At 39.9% G+C, this 23467-nt stretch overlaps 3 protein-coding genes across 3 annotated transcripts; all 3 read left to right on the forward strand.

The window, feature by feature from the left end:
- The first annotated feature begins 6420 nt into the window (after window positions 1-6420).
- On the forward strand, window positions 6421-7653 carry LOC128745385 (uncharacterized). The gene is made up of 2 exons (XM_053842445.1): window positions 6421-6816; window positions 6875-7653. Exons 1-2 carry the CDS (start codon window positions 6463-6465, stop codon window positions 7235-7237), a joined length of 717 nt encoding a protein of 238 aa, XP_053698420.1. The 5' UTR covers window positions 6421-6462; the 3' UTR covers window positions 7238-7653.
- A 6330-nt stretch (window positions 7654-13983) lies between these two features.
- On the forward strand, window positions 13984-21747 carry LOC128732586 (uncharacterized). Its single transcript, XM_053825867.1, has 3 exons — window positions 13984-14211; window positions 21110-21270; window positions 21332-21747. Exons 1-3 carry the CDS (start codon window positions 14025-14027, stop codon window positions 21698-21700), a joined length of 717 nt encoding a protein of 238 aa, XP_053681842.1. The 5' UTR covers window positions 13984-14024; the 3' UTR covers window positions 21701-21747.
- Window positions 21748-22616: 869 nt separating this feature from the next.
- On the forward strand, window positions 22617-23453 carry LOC128732724 (uncharacterized). The gene is made up of 3 exons (XM_053826044.1): window positions 22617-22972; window positions 23020-23302; window positions 23363-23453. The coding sequence occupies exons 1-3, from the start codon at window positions 22621-22623 to the stop codon at window positions 23451-23453; spliced, it is 726 nt and encodes a 241-aa protein (XP_053682019.1). The 5' UTR covers window positions 22617-22620.
- Window positions 23454-23467: the final 14 nt, after the last annotated feature.

Here is a 23467-nt window from a genome sequence, read left to right on the forward strand (position 1 = left end):
TTCACTAATTTCGGGGATCGGATATCGATCTGCCGGGGTTTTCTCGTTAAGTTTTCGATAGTCGACCACTATGCGAAACTTACGTCTACCCGAGTTATCAATTTTTTTGGGTACCACCCAAATAGGGGACGTCCATTGAGAAGAGGACTCCCTAATAATTCCACTCTCAAGCAGTTTTTGAATCTGCGTCGAGACTTCTTCTCGAAGATGATATGGATATTTGTAAGTTTTCTGATGAATTGGTAATTCATCAGTGGTTTTAATATTGTGTTTGACTTCGTGGGTGAACGTTAATCTATCGTTCTCCGCGAAGAAAACATCTTTGTACGGTTTCAAAGTCTTGCTTAGCAGCTTCCTTTCTTCCTTATTCATATGTTCAGCAGGAAAATTAAGTTTGAAATCTTTTTCCTCCTGCGTCATTGAAAAACATTCACATGCAAACGGCCTAAGAGAGCATTTCACATTCTTTTCTTTCGCTACGAGATGCACCGTGGCTTTATTGTTTATCGCTTCGTACATTCCCGGTTTAAGTATTATTTTGTTTGTGAGATAAATGTCCCTATCAATGAGGAAAGAACCGTTTGCTGTTGTGCATATTTCAAAAAGGTTTTCCTTCTGATCGTGAAAGTTTACTGAATTTACGCGGTATTTAGAAAACGGAAAGATTTGGTTTTTAATAATTAACGCATGATTGTTAGTATTAATTTTGGCTTTTAGGATGGCAAGGTTTTCATAGCCTAAAAGTCCATCAAAAAATTTATGGAAACGAAATACATGGAAAGGCAATTTTTCATCACCTGCTTCTGGGAAAAGGTTCACGTTTACCATTTTATCAATTTCAAAGGTTCCATTCTTATTCTTAACGACGGCGGATTGTTTGATCGTTTTTGCATTTTTGACATGTTCTGGATTCAAATATGATTTGTTTGCGCCAGTGTCAACTAAAATATTTAAATAACCTTTTGTTGTTGGTAGTCGAAGATATGGCAAAAAGTTTACGTCTTCGACTTTCTCACACGGACTCGCTGAAAATTTAATTCGTCACATTCTTCACTCGACATTTCTTCTTCTTCAATTTCTTCTTCACTGAGATCACTCGCGTGTCCGTTCACTTCGTTTGCGTTGGTTTCTGTTTTCATTTTTCGATTAGGTGGCGGTTTCCGCTCGGTAGTCGGCTTGAAATTTGTTTTTACGTTGTGGCTGGCGCCGCTGTAATTAGGGTTATTGTTATGTTTATGCCTTTCAAAATTTTTGAAAGGTTTTGTTCGAATTTCCGCATTCTGGTTGATGCAGACATCTTGGTATGCGGCTTCAAGGGATTTAGGATTTGATTGACGAATAATTGATGCCAAAGGTTCGCCAATGTTGTCTAAGTATTTAGTCACGGTAATCGCGTCAATTAATTCGTTTACCGTCATCGGATTTAGTTGCAGGTTGGTCTTTAGTTTGGTGTTCAGCTCTTTAGTATCGCTGAAGAACTTTAAATTACTCTTCTCTCCTTTCCTCAAGTGGAATAGGAGAGTTAAGTTTGTTGAAAGATCCTTTTGATCTCCGTAATTCTCCATGAGTATCGCTTTGATACTCGCAATGGAATTGGGGCTGCCATTCGCACATAAGATTGTGCGGGCTTCTCCCTTAATTTTGTTCCTGATAGCTCTTAGATAGTAGCGATCTAAGGTATCAGGTGCCCCGTTTTCGCCTTTTATGGCGAAATCGGTGTAGATCTCGTCTAGCTCTTCTAGCCACGACGAGAGTTCCTTTCTATTGCCGGTGAATTCCGACATGTTTTTTATCGAGTCAGGGATTTGATTACCCTGTCTCTGTTCAATTTTCAATTGGAGCTCGTTAAGCTGGGCTCTCAGCTGCTCGATCTCACTGAGTCTTGTTTCAGGCATGATTATGTTTAAGAAAATAAAGTGTAGGTAAGATACTTACAGTATTATAACTGTTAACATCTGATGCGGGTGAGTGGCGGATTGGTAAGCTGTTGTTCTGTTACCGGTGTCGCTGCTGCGTTGTTTGCTCCAACTGTTGCTTAGCGTGACCAGCTAAAGATATCTGTTGTTCCAATCGCTTTAGAAACCTCCTTGATTTGGTATCGATTTCCTCACACCACTGGATTTTCCGCAAATCCTACCGGCTGCGCCACAAAACTACCAAAGTGATTTGGTATTCTTTTTAAAAAGAACTTACACACAATGTACACCTAGACTGCTGCGCGATGAAAGAGGATTAGCACCTCACGCGCAAGCGGTTTTATTGCTAAATATGCTTACATGGCTAAATTATCCTACCTGCACCTTTATTGGTGCAAACAATGTGGCGTGATATGCCACGTTGTCACGATGCCAACATAACGCCGAGCGTTCGGTAAAATTTTTTATGATGCCAAGCGTTAGTAAAGATCCGTAAACGTCGATTTGCAAAACTAAAATTTTCACCGAACGCTCGACTGTCCCAATCTCGGCAAATTTTGCTGAGTTTTTTAAGTGTGTGAGATACTTGAACGTCGGCCGTGGGACGACTCAGTGGCCTGAGTCCAGGGTCTTGTCTCGTGGGTGGAAAGAGGCCCTCGATGATCCGCTTCAGTATCTCTGACGATCGCTTTGCGGGCGCGATCATGCACTTGGTCTTTGTTCTCACGACCCTGTAGGCATCACCCCACGGATTCGCATTGGCACTAGCACATAACCTTTCAAAGCAGGCTCGCTTGCTAGCTTTTATCCCACTCTTAAGCGCTGCGTGTGCAGCAACAAGTGCTGCTCGACATTCAGCCCTACCTTCGTCCGAACGAGCTTTTTGCATAATTCTTGTCGCATGAAAGCACGCTCCGCGGAGTTCCGCAATTTCATCTGTCCACCGGTGAGTCGGTGACCTCCCATACCTAGGTCGGCTTTTCCTAGGCATGATGCCGTCACACGCTCGTGACAGTACCTCAACCAAATGATCAGCGTTCGGATCGGGCCTACCACGATCAGCGCACTCTATTCGGATCGCTTCCACAAATACTTCAGAATCGAAATATGATGTCTTCCATCCACGTATGGTTGGAGTCGGCTCTATCCGCCGCCTGCCGCCTTGTTATCACGCCAAGACTGCCGATGATTCCGAATCTTTCCAATTTAGCAATCGCAATAGTATGATTGATTTTGTCAAACTCCGCAGACATCAGTTTAGATGACGTCTGTATGAGCGAGATCAGCTAAGCTTTCCGCAACATATGATGTGACACAAAGGAGATTCGGGGGGGTTGATCTACCTGCGATTAACTCATGTTGATCATCACTCAAGTATTGTTTACAGTGTGATAGCAGCGGAGTCTTGACTACAAGGTCAAGTACCTTGGAAATGGCACACAATAATAAGATTCCTCGGTAATGACATCTTTCTGATCCCCTTTTTTTGTGCACAGGAAACTCTCGGGCGGTTTTCTATGCAAGCGAAAATGCCCCGCTCGAGATGGATAGACCAGACACAAGCCGAAGAGGGCTTAACAGGTTTTCAATATACTTTTTTAAAAACACCGACGAAATGTTATCAGCGTCGGGTTCAGTAGAAGATTTTAACGTTAAGGCGGTTAGATTAATTTGAACGTTATTCCCTGTAATTTTCGGCTACGGCTAAACTGTCGCTACTCGGGACTAACAGTCCCATTTATGTATATAGGAAACTCCATAGAAAATGGGACTGTTATGCGATGAGCGGCAGTAAAGCCCGTTTGTAGAATATCTTACGTATAAACTTGTCACGGAAACATTGCTTATACTTTATTCAATTCATAAACATGCGTTATTGTTTTGTTTGTTCAAGAATAGTACCATGAGTGTGCATTTATACAATACGGTAGTCGTTTTCCGTTCTGCATGTATGTAAATGTATACATTCAGTGAATTTCATTGAGTACAGAAAACCAGTCTTCATATGCGCTAAGGCAAAGCGCATACCGCGATAAAATAGCGTAGCACTAATTGTAATCGTCACTAATTAGTGCAATTACTCAGTTCCAACTGCAGCCAGAAATTAGATGGGAGACAAACGCCAATACAGCAATTGCGAGCAACAGCTGTTGCCACTGAAAACTCCTACTTGCCTATTATGCACCAAGTGCTTTTTCATTAAGGATCAGCGTGAAGAACATTAACCTCTATAGAATTCGCGTCGCGCTGTTGGAGAGATAAATTTTTTAACTTATTAGAAAACGAGAAAAGTTAGGAGAAACCCATTTAATTCCGCGACAACTTAAAGAGATACGCGTATTGCGGTTACGGTTGTAACCTTTATCAATGTGATGAGTTATCTACTAATTTATAATTAGCCTATTCCTATTCTTAAGCTTCTTCATTTTACCGGACACAATCGGGCTAGAGTGCATAAGAGAATAAGATGAGTGTTATTATATTTTCGATCAATGATGAACTAAAAACCACGTAACTTGCTACAAACAAGATTACGTAGAAAGGACGCGCTGATAATTTTGAATGGATGTAGAGCAACCAGCGCTTTCAAGTGGTACCTCAAGCTCTCGGTACGAGATGTCGCAAACTTGGACTGCTGGGAGGGTCATCCACAATCATGCGTCAAACTAAAAAAGTGCCGTACTATCGACTTATGAGTTAGTGACTCCAAGTCGCGACCATAATCAAGACAATACGGCCCAAACACCACCCCGGAATCTTCGAGCTACGAAGTTGGCGAAGTTCGATTGCATGATGATGGATGACAAACACCAAGGCAGATTTCAAAAACCTTTCTGGCTAGCAGTTTTATATGGCAACCGGAAGGGAAAGGCGGCAGATATTTTTAAGCGTATGAAACTGTCGAAGTTCCCTAAGAAATATCTGGTTTGGTAAGCTACCTTTCATTGCAACTAGCACTGTCAACCAGGTAATTTGCGTGAACGATTGTCTGCAAAAACGTCCCTGAAGCAACTCAATTATTCCGTGCTGTTTTGGCCAGAATAGGTATTGCGCCATTACGGAACAAGCGCTACCCAAGTAACCAAAAGTTCGAATAATGGTGTCTAACAAGGGTTAAACAGCTTTATGTATATCAATCTATAACTTGCTAAGCAGCGTCACTTTTAAGTAATTAACCGAACTTTCAAGCTGTCTTGGGTCCACTGCATAGAACGCTAAGCAGCTTCGAAATAAACTGTCAAAAACTAAGAAAAGACAAATTTAGCAGCACTTCTATGTTCTATTTTTATATTTCTACCTAACTTCTATATTCGTTGCATTTGCCTGCTGTTGGGTTTGAACCCGGGTGTTCCGCGTTGCAAACCTATACCGATCCACTGCGTCACCTTTGCCGTATACAAGCGATGTGAATTTTGCCAATGAGTTGTTAAGTAAAAGTTCGTTTTAGAACTTGCAGCAGCTTTATGCAGCGCGAGTTAATTATAGAACATAAAGTTTGGAACCAGGCAATTAACTATAGTAGTGATATACCGACAGCATATGCTACACAACACAACACAATAATGAAGAGCATTACATTATAATTTATATTTGTAATTAGAAATGTGCGAGGATTAAATTTATTCAAGTGAAATAAAAATAATTAATCTCCAATAGTTTCAGGTTCTGCTGGTTTGATCACCAGAAATATAAACAAAAGAGCAGCACGCGGAACTTGTTAGCAACTAAAGTTACTTCAGAACTTCATGTAGCATGCTAATAGCTTTGAAGTATCTATGAAGTACTCGCAGCACTTCTTAAAGCATTTAGTACCACGTATACTTGATATACACTACTAATCAGCAAGAAAGTTCCACGGAACTGAATCTGAACTAATTATGAACTTTCGAGTTCGCGTGTCAAGTAATATTCGAACTTTTGGTTGCTTGGGTATTGAGTGATATGACGCCAACAACGTGTAAGTGCTGTCCAAGGACAAGAACCCTTCCAACACGCCACAGCTCTGCCAAATCGAAAAGTATTGGGCTATCGTCAAGCAGAACCTGATGAAGACCCTAAACACGGTACCGAGAAGCAGTTTAAGGCAAAGTGGCAAAATTTTATCAATTTACACACATTCGTGTTTGTCCAAATTTTGATCGTAGCACCCTTTATGATTCTATTTTATGAAGTGCTTTTTCTTAAAGGTACCTACTATCATTCCAAAGAATATGTGCCACTCATTTTCATATTTTCCATACTTCCATCGCAAGAAGCTAGCTGTGTCATTTAGCCTTCATTGAAAATTTAAAAAAATCCCTTAAACATTACCCGGCCTTTCTTGGTACTGGACAAGGCGGAAACGAAACAGCATTTAATTTTCACTTCTCGCTTGTTAGTTTGTAGTTGTATCCCAACCATCGGACCGAAGTTGTTATTAATTTACATAGCAGATAAGCAGCTTGCCTTCGAAAGCTACATGCCCTTTTTACTATTAACATTACTGTACCGCGCTTCGTCCATGATAGTTGCATGATCGGAGTCGAGAATACAAAAGAAAACATACATGGCAACCTGGAGGCGCCCGATCGAAATTTCCTATCCCAAGGTTTGGCATCGATTCCAAGTCCGAAATCCATCGACCGGAACTGTCGAAACGTACTGCGTACAGGATTTACCTCCGCACCGGTTGGACGATGCCATTGAACACATGTGCCGTTATTTCCTTTGCGATGAGCCGATATGTGCTAGTTTGAACCTGGCACAGGACCCGGTCGGAGTTGAGGAAATCACAGCGATATGGCGTTCGATCGCCAGGCAGCAGTGCATTGTTGTGTGTTTTGAAGAGGGTCGCGATGAAATTGTAGGCTTGAACATGCTGACCGTCATTTCAAAGGAAGATTCTCCATTGGATGTCCAGGTTAGTTCCTTACATAAGTTCTGTACATATGTGATAATGTTTGTGGTTTAACTTTAAGTTTCAAAGTGCCGCCGTCAAAACATTCGTCGAGTGCACTGTTTACATGACGAATGAAGCCAAACTGTTCGAACGCTATCAGCATGCTAATCGATTTCTGTCCGCCTGGGGCCTCTCGGTTCATCCGCGCTATCGAGGGCGAGGAATAGCAACGGAGATTCTGAAGGCGCGCATCGCTATCTGTCGTGCGTTCGGTTTGCAGCTCAGTGCCACCGTGTTCTCCCATCCCGGATCACAAGTGCCGGCATCCAAGGTCGGTTTTCGGGACGTGTTTGCGGTAAAATTTACGGATTTGGCACGGAAGGGATTCCGTCTGGCGGTTGATGTAGAATGGAACAAGTTAATGGTACTAGAAATTGTGTAAATGGTAATTTGATAGCGTTTGTATTTACGTAAAATGTTTGATAAGACCGTTTTCTGTACTTTTCATCTCTGCTGTTTTCTCTTGCGCCGGACTTGGGTAAATGATGGCTTCATTCTCTAAATTTAATCATTTCTTGGATGGATTTAATGAATACTCCAAATGTCCTTATGCTGATTTGACTCAAACACACTTACCTTCCAATCCGTGCACTTTGAATTGACTGAAAAGCGATTATTAAAGCATTTTATTGAAACTACGCAACTGACTTTATTTCCTAAATTCGTCGTAACGTTCTAAAATCCGTCCATCAAAATTTTTCATTGTCCGAACTAAAAATCACAACAATGTTTACAAAATAAGTGCGCATGTATTTGTGTAGGACGGCATGACAAATATTATTCTGCAAAAATTTTTGCTGGCCATGCAAGTTTTCCCGGTTGCAGAATAAAAACAATGCGTTGCGTGAGCTATGCGTAATTCCACGCAAAGTAACCGAAAAAAAGTTCAAACATGTAATCGATCCTTTCAAATTTGAAACAAATTGTGCATTATTGTTCGTCTTAGATCAGAACGTAAAAATTTAAAATTTGGTGCCGGGTGGACCTTCCCTCGATCACTTCCATTTTTAAAGAAAAGGATTTTGTTAAACCTCTTTATTTTCATTCGCCTAAATCTTCTGAAACATTAGGTTTAGAAAGACACTACTGTCATATTTTCAAAAGAAGTTACCCAAGGAATTAGAAAAAGATACAATTTCTGAGCAACAGTGCTTTGCCATATCGTGCGAACATATCGTCGTCGCGTCGTCGTCGTCAGCAATCGTCTCCATTCAACTCGGGCCACTCGTCGCCAGTTTCCCCCCTTCATCTCAGGAGTTGTAAATAACTTTCGACCTGGTCGAGCACGTTGAATTCCCTGTTCCAAGTAACGGCGGGGTTGTTGAAGAGAATTATACAATACATTGTACAATCGTACGATAGAAATCTCTCCAAGCAGTACGTCTCGACCACTCTCCGCTTTCAGTTTGTACTCCGCCAAATATCGTCCATATTACCTTCCGTTCTAACACGGCAAGGGCGCGTATGTCCGCCGTGAGTAGCGCCCGATTTCCCGCTTGAATGCGCCGCTGGATCTTCTTAATAATGTTGTTGTCCGCGGGCATCAGCGATCCTAAATACACGGACTCATCTACCACTTCTAGATCGTAGCTGTAAATGATTATCATCCGTGGAAGTTTGTTTCCTTTGAGACTCTTCCTTTCATGTATTTGGTCGTCGACGCTTTTTTCCAGCCCAAACCTCCTAGACTACGCTTTCAGTCTGGTGCAGATTGCCTTCGCCATCGCTAACTTCCTGGATATGATATCAAAGCCATCAGCAAAGCCTAGGAGTTGGCTTATCTGCCATAGCTGGTCTCGATCGACTGTACCGTATGCTGCTTTGAAATCAATTAAGATGTGATGCGTGGGCACGTTGTGCTCTCGACATTTCTACAAGATCTGTCGGATAGTAAAAATCTAGTCCATACTTATGCGAGCCCCCATGAAGTCCGCCTAGTAATTCCTTACGGGGAGTACCTTGTAAGCGGTGTTTACAAGCGTTATGACGCGATAGATGCAGAAGTAGAGCCGATCACGATATATCACGATAAATATAATCATAACCATAAGTTATTATATTTTTGACGTCATCTGACCGAGCTTCTTAAAGCCGCCTTGAGTAAACATCATATTGAATTATTACTCAAAGCGACGTGAAGAATAAATAACATAACAATGTCAAGTCACACACAAAGTTCACTGAAAAGTTAAACAGTTTCTATACTAATTGTATTCCAGGGTCAGTTGGCGAATTCGTTCGTTAAGGCCGTTGGTGCGATGCGAACTGACCCGCAGTAGTTCCGCTGGGGCCAAAGAGGGTAGTGCAACTGGAGCAGTGACAAAACAGCAGGGCAGTCATACGAACCCGACATAGTTTTATTGGCAGTCTTAGTTATGATATCCTTGCGACGTTGCTCAAGAGATGCAATGCCAACAAGTTGACAGAGATCCTCGTAACGTAGAAGGACATTCGGGTTGCTCCAAGGCAACATTTTTCAGATACGAAAAATCCAAAAGTCATATAGTACGGATTCCAAACTACACAGCTTGTCTCGAGGATGGAGCAAACCAAGGAACAGTAAAGAGTGGGTAAAGTACATGGATCGCAAAATTCTTTGCCGATTCTGAAGATGGTTTCCAGCTGACGATAAGCTTTAATTACAATGTAGGTAATGTACCGTTGATGCGACAGTTTAAAACCTATGGCTGTTTCTTGCGACAAAAGCTAATAGCAGTGCATTTGTGAATGCTGATTGACATCCTGTTACAGGAGCATCATATCGTAAGCAAAACAACCAATTTTCGAAGTGCTGAACCATCATCATTGGCGGAGTTAGTTGAGAGAAAAAATTTTAAACCATCCGCGTAGCACAACCTTGTTCCAGGAGACAGCAGCTTAGTACCAACGTTGACACACAGCGAACACAGTAAAGGTCCCAAAATGCTTCCTTGAGATATTCCGGAATCGTTCTGAAACCACTTTGATTGAGAAGAACCGAGTTTAATGGCAATTTTGCGTTATCGAAGATAAAGATCTTAGTCAGGAAAGTATGCTGGATAAAACTCCCAATTTGTTAAGCTTGGCTAAAAAGATTTGACGGTCGACTCGATCAAATGCTGCTTTCAAATCAGCATAAATGTCATCGATCTGGTTGCCTTGTTTCATGGTCTCAAACACAGCGAGGTTAATTCCAATAAGTTGGTTGACATCGAACGGCCAGGTTAAAAACCATGTTACGAAGTAGAAATAAAGTTTTTTACACAAAAAAAAAAGCTGATCGTAGACAACAGTCTCAAAAAATTTTGTGCAATCGGACAAGGAAGTGATTCCGCGATAGTGCTCCACATTCTTAAAAACAGGAAACATATACATAGATGATTTTCAGGTTTCAGGAAGTTTTTGGCTTTACAACGATAGGTTGATTATTGTAGCGATCGGCGATATCAGGGTATCACAGCATTTTATGATAATACAGATGGAATGCCATAAGGCCCTGGCCGACGGCAATAATAAAAGTTCCGACTGGAAATGCATCAGTGGGAACAAAAAGCAAGGCATCGGTACAATCGGAAGTAGCTAATTCGGGGCTGTTTTGTCGTTTAAGAACATAGTAGATGGTAGGCCGTCCACGTTAGACCACCAAAAACTACGAATCCAAGGAACAAAACAAGTTATAATGGGAGCCAATTATAACAGAGTTCAAACCCAACTTTTCCCCAGGCCCTACGGATCGTATATATTGGTGAACCTCTCCCAGCCCAAGTTACGCTTTCCCAAAATATGTGCCGACGGAAGTGTGAGACGCCGTGGAAAACTATAATATTTTCAATCGAAAACCTCTATATCTTCCTTCAGACAATAGATAGCAACTATCTAGAAGTTTAAAAAATGCATCATTTTACGCTCTAAAAGTCATCCGAACACAGTTTCCGAATTGGGATTCAAATAAAAAAGTTAAAGCAAAAAGAACTGCTTTTTTAAGATCCACCCTGACTTGATCTAGAAAATTCGTTGTATAGCGATATACAGATGAGATACAATTTTGGCTTCTTCAGCAAAGTTTCTGCAAAATAAATAAATTACAACTTTGTAGTACAAAGTAAGTGCTCTATATCGCAAGACTTAAAAGTTAAAAAAATTATAACGAGTAAAAGTGAACCATTCTAATGACCAAAAGATACCAAAAGATAGGTCTTTTTTTCTAAACAAAATCTTTTGAATACATGAAATATGTAGAGCCAATGGTTTTCGAGATATTGACTTTTGTCTGAAATTTTTGCATTTTCGACCATAGAGCACTGCGGAGGGGCAGCCCCCCACAGCGATCACCTCTATCTAAGTTTATTGATTTACCTAGGTCTGCTGGCCTCTATTACTTTCCTTCAGTTGGGTCCGAACGAGCGACGGCGAGTAAGGAGAAGATCATCCCTGTGAAATGGTACTTTCAACGAAAAGATTTTCAGTGAAATGGTACATCCCGCGTAAAGGTTTTCGCGAAATGGAATTGATTTGTTTTTTGATTGGATGGATAATTTGAAAGTTATGAGCAGTCGTGTACAGCATAATAAAAGTTACAATTATTTATAACGATTTTAACCAGATAAATAATCAGATTTCAATTATTTTAGTATCAATCAGGAGGCCTTAACGCTGTGAACATATCTGCTAAATCTTATTAGATTTGGCCTTACCAGTCAAAAGTTATTTGAAAAACATTGATGAAATTATTTAAGCAAACTTTACTGATATGAACCAAATAGAAAAAAACGCGATCATGTGCTCTTGCGCAAAAATGCTTAATTTTACAGGTAGTGTGTCTTAGAAAGAGTTTATTTTAAAAATATGGCGTAACTTTCTACACTATTACGGTGACCGTAAATCTACCTATTAGGGTGTTACAAATTTTTGTGTTTTTAAATGCGTCCAAAAAAGTACAGTGTCTCCACAAAAGTTATAGAACACAGTAAAATAAGCAACTTGCTGTACATAGTAACTATCTATCTCTTACCGGTTGCGAAGTGTAACGATTTTTTTAAAAATGCAGCGAAAATTAAAAAGTTGAGATATCGAAAAGCGGTTATGTCACAATTTAGATAAGTAATTTTTACACATCAAAAAAAAAATTCTCCCAAATTGATCTTCTAAGATACTGCTCTACACGCACAGTCGCTGAAAACATTTGATTTCGAGGAGAGCGCGTTTAAACTATTGTACAGCACTGCACTTCCCTTCAAGTGATCCAACAGTTTTACTGTAAATTCTCAACGAGACCACGTACCGAAAAATACTATGGGCTCAACATTTCTAAAGATAAAAGCCTTCTGAAAACAAAACAAACAAGTTTTTCGACTTTCCAGTGAGGGTCCCCCTTAAATATCAATCCTGCACAAGAACTTTGCACACGATTTTTTGATTGCTTTCAAGTATTCTACAAATCTGTCAGTATATTACATATGCATTGCATATGTGTTAATGATAACTACCATTACTGCCTATAAATGCATAACAGTCCCATGTGATTTTCACCACTTTTGGGATGAGCCTGGGAATCATCTTTAAATTGTTCATGCTTTCAATATTTCAAACAGTAATGTTATGTTTGTTTCCAAAATTTTGAAAAAATATGAAACTATGTCAGTTGCAAGTTACAAATAAACGCATAACAGTCTCAGTAGTGAAAATATAACAATAAACATCTGCTTTTAGAAAATGCCTGGACCGATTTGACTGAATAACTAACAAATGCAGAGTTTTATGGCCTAGAAGAATTCTATTGAACAGAATTTGGATCGGATGTACTGTTCCGAAGATATTCCGGAACAACACGTCCGAGAATGTTCCGGATCGGGGATCAGTTTCTGAATTCAGCTAAAGTACAACATTTGACATCTTTAAGTACTCAAAATTGCAAAAGTAGCTCATTTGTCGACCAAGGTTACATTGGCCACAGCTGGACACATTCTAGGAACGTTCCGAATACATCCAGGAAAACGGACAGTTGCCCACTTAAACCAAACCCCAGAATATCACCCCGCTATTCACTCAAAATAACAAATTATACAAATAAAAGGAAGACATTTTTTGATTGCTTTGGAATATTATACAAATTTATCAGTATAGACATGCATATGTATTGATGATAACTATCATAGTGTTATCAAAAAGTTGAGTTCCGAAGGCGTGTAGAATTGTAACTCAAATGACAAATGAGATGGTATAACAAAGGTTCCTTTCACCAATAGGTGGATTAAATCGGGTTTTTGTTAGTTAATGGGTTTTTTTGGATGTACTGTACATACAATACTGTTCGCACTTCCGTTCAAGTTGTATTTTTGCACGAATCAAATCACTTTATGGGGCGCAATCGCATTTGTCACGTCCCCTGCGGCGAGTAGAAAGGTAGTTGCACCTTTACTGGCATTAGAATTTGATGTTACATTATAAGTTACTCTACAGGTGGCAAATATGCAGTCGATAAGAGCAATGAATATCCTCTTGATATCAAGCCGCTATTTATTCTACGAAGTTGAATATTACCACATCTATCGTTGAGCGAGAAAATAAAGTGGCCGTGACTAGTCGATAGACGACCCCGCTTGTCATCTCTCACCAATGAAAATGTATGTCCACATTTTAGACCACACGTGATATGACAATCAAGAACCCTCAGATTTTAAAATATCTTGTTTTTCAGCAATTGATTTCTACTGAATTTGCTTTTGTTAAACATAAAATCGTATATTTACGAATCACGTTCTGCAAGGAAATTGCAATTTGCACCATCTACTCTAGTTGTTATCTAAGACAATTGTCGTCTTATCAACAAGCGTATCAGTAAAAGTAGCTAGGGTAGTACATTGTGAGTCTGCCCTCCTAGCAACAACATCGTGAGTGGCACTCGTTCTATGGCACAGTTGGCGCCCCTTCCCCCAAATTACTGCCTATTAGACCAATCAGTGCTAACTTTTGCGACGGCGCGCCCCAACCTACCACTACTTACTCGACGTTGATGTACATATACAATAGCTACGGAATACATCGAACGACAAAGGCGAGAAAAGTGATGCTCATCCTCTTCTCTAAATCATTCAATTCGCATTCTATCGCGTTTGCAGAATCACCGTAGCGCCTAAAGGTCCAGCACAAAATCGTTCACATAGTGTAATAGAAACAAGTGCATTTCAACGATGGTTTGGACACGTCCCGCTGATGTTCCTTATCCTGCAGTGTGGCACACCTTTCAGGCGAAAGACCTGGACAGCGAGGAACAGGTGACTTACGTTGTGCAGGATTTACCGGAAGAACGGTTCGAGGATGCTATCAAACACATGGTGGGCATCTTCATCTACGATGAACCGATGTGTAGGGCGAAGAGTGAGTAAATATGAGCTAAATTTGCTTCAGTAGCTGTGTTTGTGTTTGTTTCGAAAGAGACTTATGCTAAAATTCATTGCAAATTGTAGCGGTGTGATTAGAATAGAAAAACGTTGATTATTTTGTTGTTCATCTCCTAACTGTTTCTCGTGTTTGAGGTCTTCTCTTTGAAACAGTGATTGGCGAACATGATCCTGTAAAATAGTGATCCAGAATTAGAATGTAGCAACACTTTAATCTAAACATGTTGGAACGAAATAATTAACTGGGCGCTTCCGAGCTGCAAAGCTACTAAGTCCTGTTTGGACACGAGGGTGGGTGTGACTACGAATCCTCCTCGCGTCGTGACGGGTAATGTCATGTCACACCCCTTCACGTATTTTTTCATCGTACCTACTTCCGGTCGACATTAAACTGATGAAGGCTCTTTTTGGACCAGGCTATAAAGTTATGAAAAATTGGGGTTATTCCTTAGAACCTCTCAGGTTGTGTTATCTTCTACATTTCCGGTGGAAGATTACGCCTGTAAACGATAAGCATGTCTCAAAAAAAAAGCGCGAAATGCAAAATAAACTTTAAGACAGTATCTCAGTGGTAAAATAAAGCGGTGGCACTTTACGATGCTTTATACAAATAAGACGGTTGGAATCTAATCTGAATTCTGCTTTCTCTTTTTTTCGCAATCGTTTCGATGTCAAAGTAAAACCTTAGGTTATAAACGTCTTTACGTCTTACGCTTCTTTATCGGTAGACTGCGCAGCCGGTTATTAGCGTATAGGACAATTACGGGACTAGTGCAATGATCCTACTGGCTCTAGCAGCACCGCCCAACCGAGATTCGAGCATACGGCGACTGGTTTGTTAGACCAGCATCGTACTTCGAATTCGAAACTTTACTTTTTTTTTTACTTTTTTACTTTTCACTTAAATAACTAGGGTAGACTACTGCAGGTTGAGACTTGTTGCAGGTTGAGAAAATTCGATTATTTTCAAATGAATGTAAATAGCGCCCCAAATCTTACTCAAAACATCAAACGTAAACCTTTCCTTATACATATTCAAGTTGATTTAGAAGAAACTAGATGTACAGGGTGTTCAATAAGTTCGAATACACTTCAAAAATGTGTTTGAAAAATAAAAATACAAGATATTCTTTTCTGAGTCAATTTTTATTGAAGTAGTGTTTATTGAGAACCATCTGATCTGAGAACCAGATCTTGGAAATGAGCTTCTTAAATTGGTCCATAGTGCTGTTCGCTCTGCTTGGCCAGCATTTGAAAGACGCAATGATCTTTCCCGTAGAGGTCACGAAGTGCCGGGGCCACAACCTTCTCCACTACCTACTCCAGAACCTCGGTCTTATAGTACGCGGCGTTGATTTTCATGTTTTTCTCGATAAACACCAGTAACCAAGCTTCCCACGCTTGGTTACGGCCCTCCAAACCATCACTGATGCGGCGCTCTGGAACCACGGGATGTTTATGTGGAACGGGGGGATGCTGGCCAACGTCGACGCCCACAGCCGATCATTTTGGACATTGTGTGGCTGTTGCAAGATGAAGAGTTTCTCATCAGAAAACACGAACTCCTGACCAGCGTGCCGCGAAAGTATCAGGTTTGCTCTGTCCAGTCTCTTCTTCGTTGTAGCCTCCGTTACCCTGTGAACCTTGCGTTTCTTGTACGGCTTACATCCCAGGTTCTTCGCCATGATGGTGTGGGCAGTCCTGATAGATACATCCAGGTCAACAGCGGTCTTCCGGATCGAGCGGTTCATTTTTCGACGAACCCGCTCCCTCATCACCTTGATGGCTGCTGGCGTCCCGGCGGCCGACCGGATCTAGCACGGTTCTTGGCCGAGTCCGTCTCCCGGTACCGACGGATGATGTTATAGATGAAATTCTGCTTCATCCCGTGGAATTTCAACCGCCGAAATTTGTCGCCAGATCGCTCACCTCTCGCAAACAACTTTACTACGACGTTGCGTTACTCCTTCATCGCGCGCGGTAAACAAATAACAAATGACATCAAGTCGACACCTTACGCGTCGGTTAGCCTATATCTAAGGCTAAAGCTGACACCAATACCAATACACAGAATGCACATGATGCGCACTTACACAATGATGAAAAGTTGTATTCGAACTTATTGAACAGCCTGTATATTTTCTTTGTTAACCGAGCGGGTCATAAAAATGGCAAAAAAAATTATTATTTATGAGCCATTGACACTGGAAGTATTCCCAAGTTCGCAGCGGGCCATGGCAACCCTGTAGCAGGTTGTAGGTACCCCGGTGGAAGTGGTTGTTTAAGGGAATATTCTAAATCATGTCAATATGGATGTCAAACTTCAGGATTTTCAACCCTCGTAAATTTTTGAAGTTTGACATCCATATTGGAATGGTTTTGGTCATGTTTTAAAATGGTCATAAAGGTAAAACATTACTGGTAACATTTCCAGAACTGATTTCACTAAAATGACCATATCTCGGTTGTTTCTCGTCGGATTTCTGTTCTTTTTCGACCAATCGACTGGAAATGAAATCTAGTTTTGGGATGAAATACGAAAATTAATAAATTTTCATGACAGAAAAAGATACAGGCGAATAAAAAAATCAGTTTTTGACGTACCCCCAGACAACCCAGAATATCTCCGGTATCCGTTGACTATTATGAATTTTAAAATATTTTAGGAAAACTAGGAAAATTTTACTGTCGAATGCAATTAGTTTCATCTAAAAATGTTCAATTTTGTAAAAGTTATGGCCGTTTGAATTTCATCAAAATTTTGCCTGTCCCGATCATTTTGTCTAACCCCTGTATGTATTGTGATGATATAAAAATGATTATGTTAAATGGCTTGGCTGTGCTGCAGGTTGAGAAATCCTAATTTTTGTTAGTCGAAAATTGTTTTACAACGTTCTATCGATATTTCATGATTGTAAACTACTATAGAAATAAGTTAAAGGTTTTTGAAATTTGCGTTGTGCATTTTTATGCTTTATATTGGGTTGTCGGTTAAATAAACATTCGCATCCCTACCGGTCGCTATTGTCTTGTCTTGGCCATCATTTTCGACAGAAATTGGTCTAAATTTATTGCTTGATGTTGGAAAAATACCATATGTACAAATAATATGGATTTTGTTTTTATTATTGTGAAAACGAAAAATGTCTCATCCTGCAGCAAGAATTTTTTTCGCGAATTTTAAGGACTTTCACGAAAATTACCATAATTTCTTTATTTTTCCAAAAACAAATATTTTGCCATTTTTTCTGTATAGACAATAGAAATACATTTCAAATGATGTCTAACACTCATAATTAAAACAAGTTTTATGAATCGAAAACAAAATTGGTCTCAACCTCCCCTGTATTGTTTCTATGTTAGAAGGATTAAGTATAATATTAAAAGTATTTATGTTATTTAGCTATTACCAAGGTTCACAAACCCAAAAAAATATTACGTGGCAAATGTGAGGGCACTAACCTTAGTTGCAAGGAAATGCAACCTTGCAAGGGGCGGGCATAAAACATAAAACAGTAAAAGGAGAGGAAAATGGCGGGTGAGAAATTACGAGAAAAGAGTTTGAAAAAAAAAAACTAATCGCAGTGTTTGAGTTATACAAGTGAGTGGCAGTTAAAAAAGACAAAGTTGAGTTGAAGGAGTGTAAAAGCAGCTTGTGTTGGTAACTGATTCCTATGCCCAATCCAAATGCGGCTTACTGCCGGTGGAATCTTCGGGTAGTAAAACAAAGGAAAGTCTAGGTGCCGTTTTTCGAAAGTTGACCTTCAGTTTTTATTCGACAGTTTTTATTCGCAGCGAGCTGTTAGAGTCCTATAGACTCTAACAGCGTCTTTCCTCGAGGTCATCTGGGTAGACAGCCTTAATAGCGTCTCGGTGAATCCAATAATCCAATCTTCGTAAGTCAAGAGCCGCAAGTTCGACGGCGTAGCGCTGTAGGAAGTGTACTGGAAGGGCTTAACGGAACATACATTTAGAGATGGACATACCATCTACCAGAGCTGTGGAAACACATAAGAGCTGGGAACAGCTTTCATAGTGATGGGTGAGATGCGTAAAAGGGTGATAGGACGGTAGTCAATCAATCCTAGAATGTGCCGTTTCTTCAACATAAACATTACCAACGAACACAGCCCTCACCTCAGAACATGGCTTCTCAAACATCATTGACATCCGAGCCTACCGAAGTGTTAACGCTGACTCGGACCACTACCTAATTAAGATGCGCCAAAAATACTCCGTTGTGACTTGTGAACAACATTTGGTACCGACGTCAACCTCCTTGGATAAATCTCGCACGGCAGAAGCAGCCTGACGTCGCGTTACCATAAACTACGCGCATTCACTCATAGTTGCTCTACCGGAAGAGGTCTGAGCCCCTTTCGAGAACTATTGGAAAATCATCAGTCTGATCTCTAAGAACTGGACTGGACTGGACTGGACGTGCGATCACCGTTCTCAATACCGCCAACAGACAGGACAAAGTATTGTCCTAAATCATTTTTCGCCAGCAATCACCAATTGGGAAAAGATTTGTGGGAATTTTTCAAGCCGGCTTCGTTGAAGCATGGTCATCAACAACGGGTCAAATATTGACACAGCGGCAGAGCCTCCAAAAAGGTCGTAAATACAGATTTCCTACGTACCATTCGTTTGTTGACACGACGACCAGAGGCACAGCGAGCGAGATGGTTAGACCAAGTGGAGCGAGATCTGGCGGAAAGTGCACGGTGTCTAAGGAGTTGGCGAGCGGTAGCCTATCAAGCGAGTGAATTGAGGTTGTTCAGAAGGAAAACATATTCCAGTGAGGGCGGTTCATAGCAATCGAAATAGTAGTCTGATGAATATGGTGGATGAGACGAAATTTTTAAACACTTAAATTTTACGCTAATTGTGACCGGTATGGCATTATGCAACCGAAAAATGTCTTAGTAATAAATAACATACCGGCCGGAGTCCCGGGGTTTCTGTCAATGACCCCCTTCAAACGAATCTATTGATGCCGGTTCAGCTTTTTCATTATGGATTGATTCGTTTTCAGCAACTTATCAATTTTAGTATATTGCTTATACTATTAAATGCAGAGCATATTTTGGCAATGAAAATTCTATAAAAAATTATTATTTGTAGAGTTCGAAATATCACCAGATGTACAAAAAAGCTTTTTGATACATTGACTTCAGCGTGACGTTTAATTTCCTATCTTTTGGATGAATTGCAACGCTGTTAATAACTGCACACTTAAAAAAGCACCGAATTCGGTAAAATTTTGCTGAAATCTCAACATCCGACCGTTCGGTAAAATTTTTTATGTTTTCAAATGGTACTGACGATTATAGTTACTATATATGTATGGTTCGGTGGATACAAATTCGGGAGCCAATTTAAACGTCAAAAACGGAGCCAATCGTTTTTCAAAATTCGAAATGTAGAAATAATCTTAAAAAACACATTTTATTTCCATAGAACTAGTCATTTGCAACACCGGCTAGCGATTATTTTCTGTAAAAACCTGCACATTTCTTCATAATTTTAAATTTGATTTAAAAAGTCGGGGATGCCAATTTGCATGATTTTCTATCGGCCGAACTATATTATAGTAACTATACTGAAGTTCCGTAACCGTCGATATGCACCATCGACATTTTTACCGAACGTTTAGCTGTTGAAATTTCGGTAAATTATACCGAATTTTTTGTGTGTGTGCGGCGCGACGTGTCGCATGCCGTTTCGTGTGCAGGGCGTTTAAAAGCTGAAGATTCACTTGTTTCGGTTCATACGTTCATAGAGCTCCATTAATATTAACTCTATCTGTTTGCATATTGATATCATTTCCCGACATGTTGTTACTCGCGCGTTATCATATGTAATTAGTGCTATAACACCAATGTCAACTTACTCGTCTCTTTCCTCCGACATCCACGACATATGAACCAAAATGTTGTTTTGCCAATCATCCAATCATGGAGCAAAACATTCTGCCATCTGACATCGCATAATAACAAGTCCAAATTGTTTTTGTTTTTGAATGGAGAAATACGAATTATATGATAATTCACTATATAAACCAATAAGTAAATAAAATAGTAAATAAAAACATGTAAGTAAATAAACAATAACGAATATATCAGATATAAATAATAATGTTTCTTTTCATTTTGCCCAGGAGTAGCCAAAGTAGCCAAAACGTAACCAAAAATATTTCAAAGGATTTTAAGTCAGTTAATAAATTATACACCTCAAAAAGACATCATTTATTATTTCTGGATGATAAAACTTGTAAATAACTTGTCTTCACCTAGCACTGCACTGACATATGTGCTTTGTATATTGTTAAGCAAATATGAGTATGAGTGGTGGACAACCATTTTGTTAAAATTTTTTATCAAATTTATTCAGCATTATAATAACAAAATGTAAACCGTAAGTCGTACTTTTACGACTTCTAATTCTCTGTGGCAAATAACGCACTTTCAAGTTCCTACTACCAATTTTTTGGTTGAAAAACTATTCAAAATCTGAGTTTGTATACTGTAAGCGCATTTTGAGTAGTTTATACCAAGTTTTAGCTAAATTCAACCAATTTACGGGTAAACTCATTTAAGAGAGTAGGCTAGGTAGAGTCAGTCGGATCGTTGTACTATCCCCGTAATTGTTCTGCACTCTAATAACCGGCTGCGAAATCTATCGAGAAGGGTCAAGTTTTAAAGACCTTTATAACTGAAAGAAGGTTTTGTTTTTTTTTATTATTGTGTATTGGACAAAAAAATGAAATTAATGGTTTGCTCAGTGATAATCGCACTTCTAACTATATTTAACGGTCTACTATTTAATTAGTCAAACTAGTCCATATTCCAATCTACTTCATTAATCCACAGATCTAGCCGAGGAGCAGCGAAGCGTCGATGATATTTACGACCTGTGGCGGGAAGTAGTGAAGCAGCGATTGGCATTGGTTTGCTTTAGAGAAGGTTCGGATGAAATTGTTGGTCTCAATATGACTTACGCTTCGTGTAAGGACGATAAAAAGGACTACATTGTAGGTGTTTAGCCTTTGAGTAAGTAGAAATGAAAATAATACGCAATAATTTGAATTTAAGATACAAGGCTCCCGCTGGCGTGATGTTCATGATGCCGTTATGTACTTCACCGAACGCAGCAACGTGTATGAAAACTGCCAGGTCGACGTGTACCTCTCGGCGTTAGGACTCTCCGTTACGCCCAAATACCGCGGTCGTGGTATAGCGACGGAGATTCTACGGGCTCGCATCCCAATGTGTCGAGCCGTAGGACTCAAGGTTACCGCAACTGTGTTCACAGCTATTGGGTCCCAGATACCAGCCGCCAAAGTGGGCTTCGTCGAGTCATTCGTTATGGACTACGAAGAGCTGGCGAAGCTTGAAGCTAGATTTACCTTTCCGGGTATTCAGAGTCGCTTTTGTAAGAGTATGACCCTAAGGATTGAGTAGCATTTGAAATTGTTTTATTAAACCAGAGAAAGTACAAGTGAGAAATATCTCAGATGAACAATAAAGAACAAGAGTACACCACATGTAAAAACATTTAACTTAATTAATACAACTATGGGATTACTTCCAATGTTACGAAAGGGTTGAACTGAAAAATTGCACGCTTCGGTATTACAGTTTCCAGGTTCAATTTTATAAAATCTTCTGATATACTTTTAATAATCCTGAACTGTGCCACTCAGTCGTTGATAAAGCAAGTTTCGAAACATGGCCGCAGGCGACGAGTGTTGCAGCTTTGAGGCTTCATCTCACCTTTTCCACACTCAGATTATTTGTTTCGTTTTGGTTGTTGGCTATAGCACAATAACCATGGCCAGTGAAACAATTTTAAAAGGAATACCCGATGCACAATTTATCTGGCATCTCTGCTAGTAACATTCACTCAGTTGTATCACAGAGAACAGACGTCCATGCGAAAGGTCCCCACTTGGATAAAACCTATGTCAAATTAATTGGGAAACTATAGTGATGATGTCGCTAAAGGCGCATAAAATTCTACACTGAACTCACAACATCTAGCTTCTGGCGCTAGCATAACGCTTGTAGTCCATATATACTAGCGCCAGAGCAGCCAATGGTTGTCAGTGTGCAAATCAAAAGAATCATTTAGTTGGGAAACTATAGTGGTGGTGACGCTGGCATATTAGGTGATTTTAATTTGAAATTTTATCCAAGAATTCCCGAAAAATTTGTTCCTGAATGGATGTCTGTTCTCTGTGGTTGTATGTTGCTATTCAGTAATCTTATCTCCCTCCAAAAACAGTAGTATGAGTTATGACTCAATGTACTTATTTACGGTATTTATATTCAACAGTTGCTTACTAGACTGTTTGAAGCGTAGGTGTTCAGTTGAAACAGTAATGGGTTGGACAAGGCCGAAACAACTAGTTATTCCGCAAGTATGGGACACTTTTCAAGCAAAGGACGTTGACAGTGATCAATTGGTAACGTACAGAGTGGAAGATCTTACGGAGGATCGCTATGAAGATGCGATTCAGCATTTTGTGGAAAATTACTTGGATGACGAACCACTTCATAAAAATAGGAAGTTTTCGGAGGATGAACTGTCGGTAGCAGAAGTAAAAGATTTCTGGCAGTGGTGTTTCGATCAAAAAATGACCATCGTGTGTTACAAGGAAGGTTCTCGAGAAATTGTCGGTGTAAATCTTTTACACGTTAAAGGGTTCGATAAAATGCATGACTCAGAAGTGAGTGCACAGTACATTGAAAAGTAATTGATAACAGATACTATATTTAAGGGCAGACGAAAAGCGAGCATTTGAAGGATATTGAAGCTACCCACGAATATATGACGGATCAGTTCCAAGTATGTCAACATTATAACGTGATATTCTACTTGACCTCTTATGGATTAGCTATCAATCGGCGGTACCGAGGGCGAGAGATTGCCACAGAAATGCTGCGGTCTCGCATTCCTCTATGCAAGACTTTAGAAATAAAAGTGACAGCAACCGATTTTACTGCCTTGGGGTCGCAGTTAGCCGCTGCTAAGGCAGGTTTTCAAACGATCGTGGAAGTGACGTAAGTACAGCTACGAGTAAATTAAAAGTAAAAGCAATAAACATGTTTGTTTCTCCATAGATATGATGATTTTTCTAAAATGGGACCGAGGTATTCCTACCCTGGAATAAAATCGAAAAGTTTAAAACTGATGAGCTTAGAAATTGAATAACTTAATAAAAATCG

The sequence above is a fragment of the Sabethes cyaneus genome, chromosome 1, assembly GCF_943734655.1.
Source record: "Sabethes cyaneus chromosome 1, idSabCyanKW18_F2, whole genome shotgun sequence".
NCBI lineage: Eukaryota > Metazoa > Arthropoda > Insecta > Diptera > Culicidae > Sabethes > Sabethes cyaneus.

Coding starts and splice junctions, on each gene's coding strand:
- LOC128745385 (XM_053842445.1), top strand. CDS start 6,463: ATGGCAACCTGGAGGCGCCCGATCGAAATTTCCTATCCCAAGGTTTGG. Junction 6,817..6,874: donor ATTCTCCATTGGATGTCCAG/GTTAGTTCCTTA, acceptor TTTAACTTTAAG/TTTCAAAGTGCCGCCGTCAA.
- LOC128732586 (XM_053825867.1), top strand. CDS start 14,025: ATGGTTTGGACACGTCCCGCTGATGTTCCTTATCCTGCAGTGTGGCAC. Junction 14,212..21,109: donor ACCGATGTGTAGGGCGAAGA/GTGAGTAAATAT, acceptor ATTAATCCACAG/ATCTAGCCGAGGAGCAGCGA. Junction 21,271..21,331: donor ACGATAAAAAGGACTACATT/GTAGGTGTTTAG, acceptor TTTGAATTTAAG/ATACAAGGCTCCCGCTGGCG.
- LOC128732724 (XM_053826044.1), top strand. CDS start 22,621: ATGGGTTGGACAAGGCCGAAACAACTAGTTATTCCGCAAGTATGGGAC. Junction 22,973..23,019: donor AATGCATGACTCAGAAGTGA/GTGCACAGTACA, acceptor ACTATATTTAAG/GGCAGACGAAAAGCGAGCAT. Junction 23,303..23,362: donor CAAACGATCGTGGAAGTGAC/GTAAGTACAGCT, acceptor GTTTCTCCATAG/ATATGATGATTTTTCTAAAA.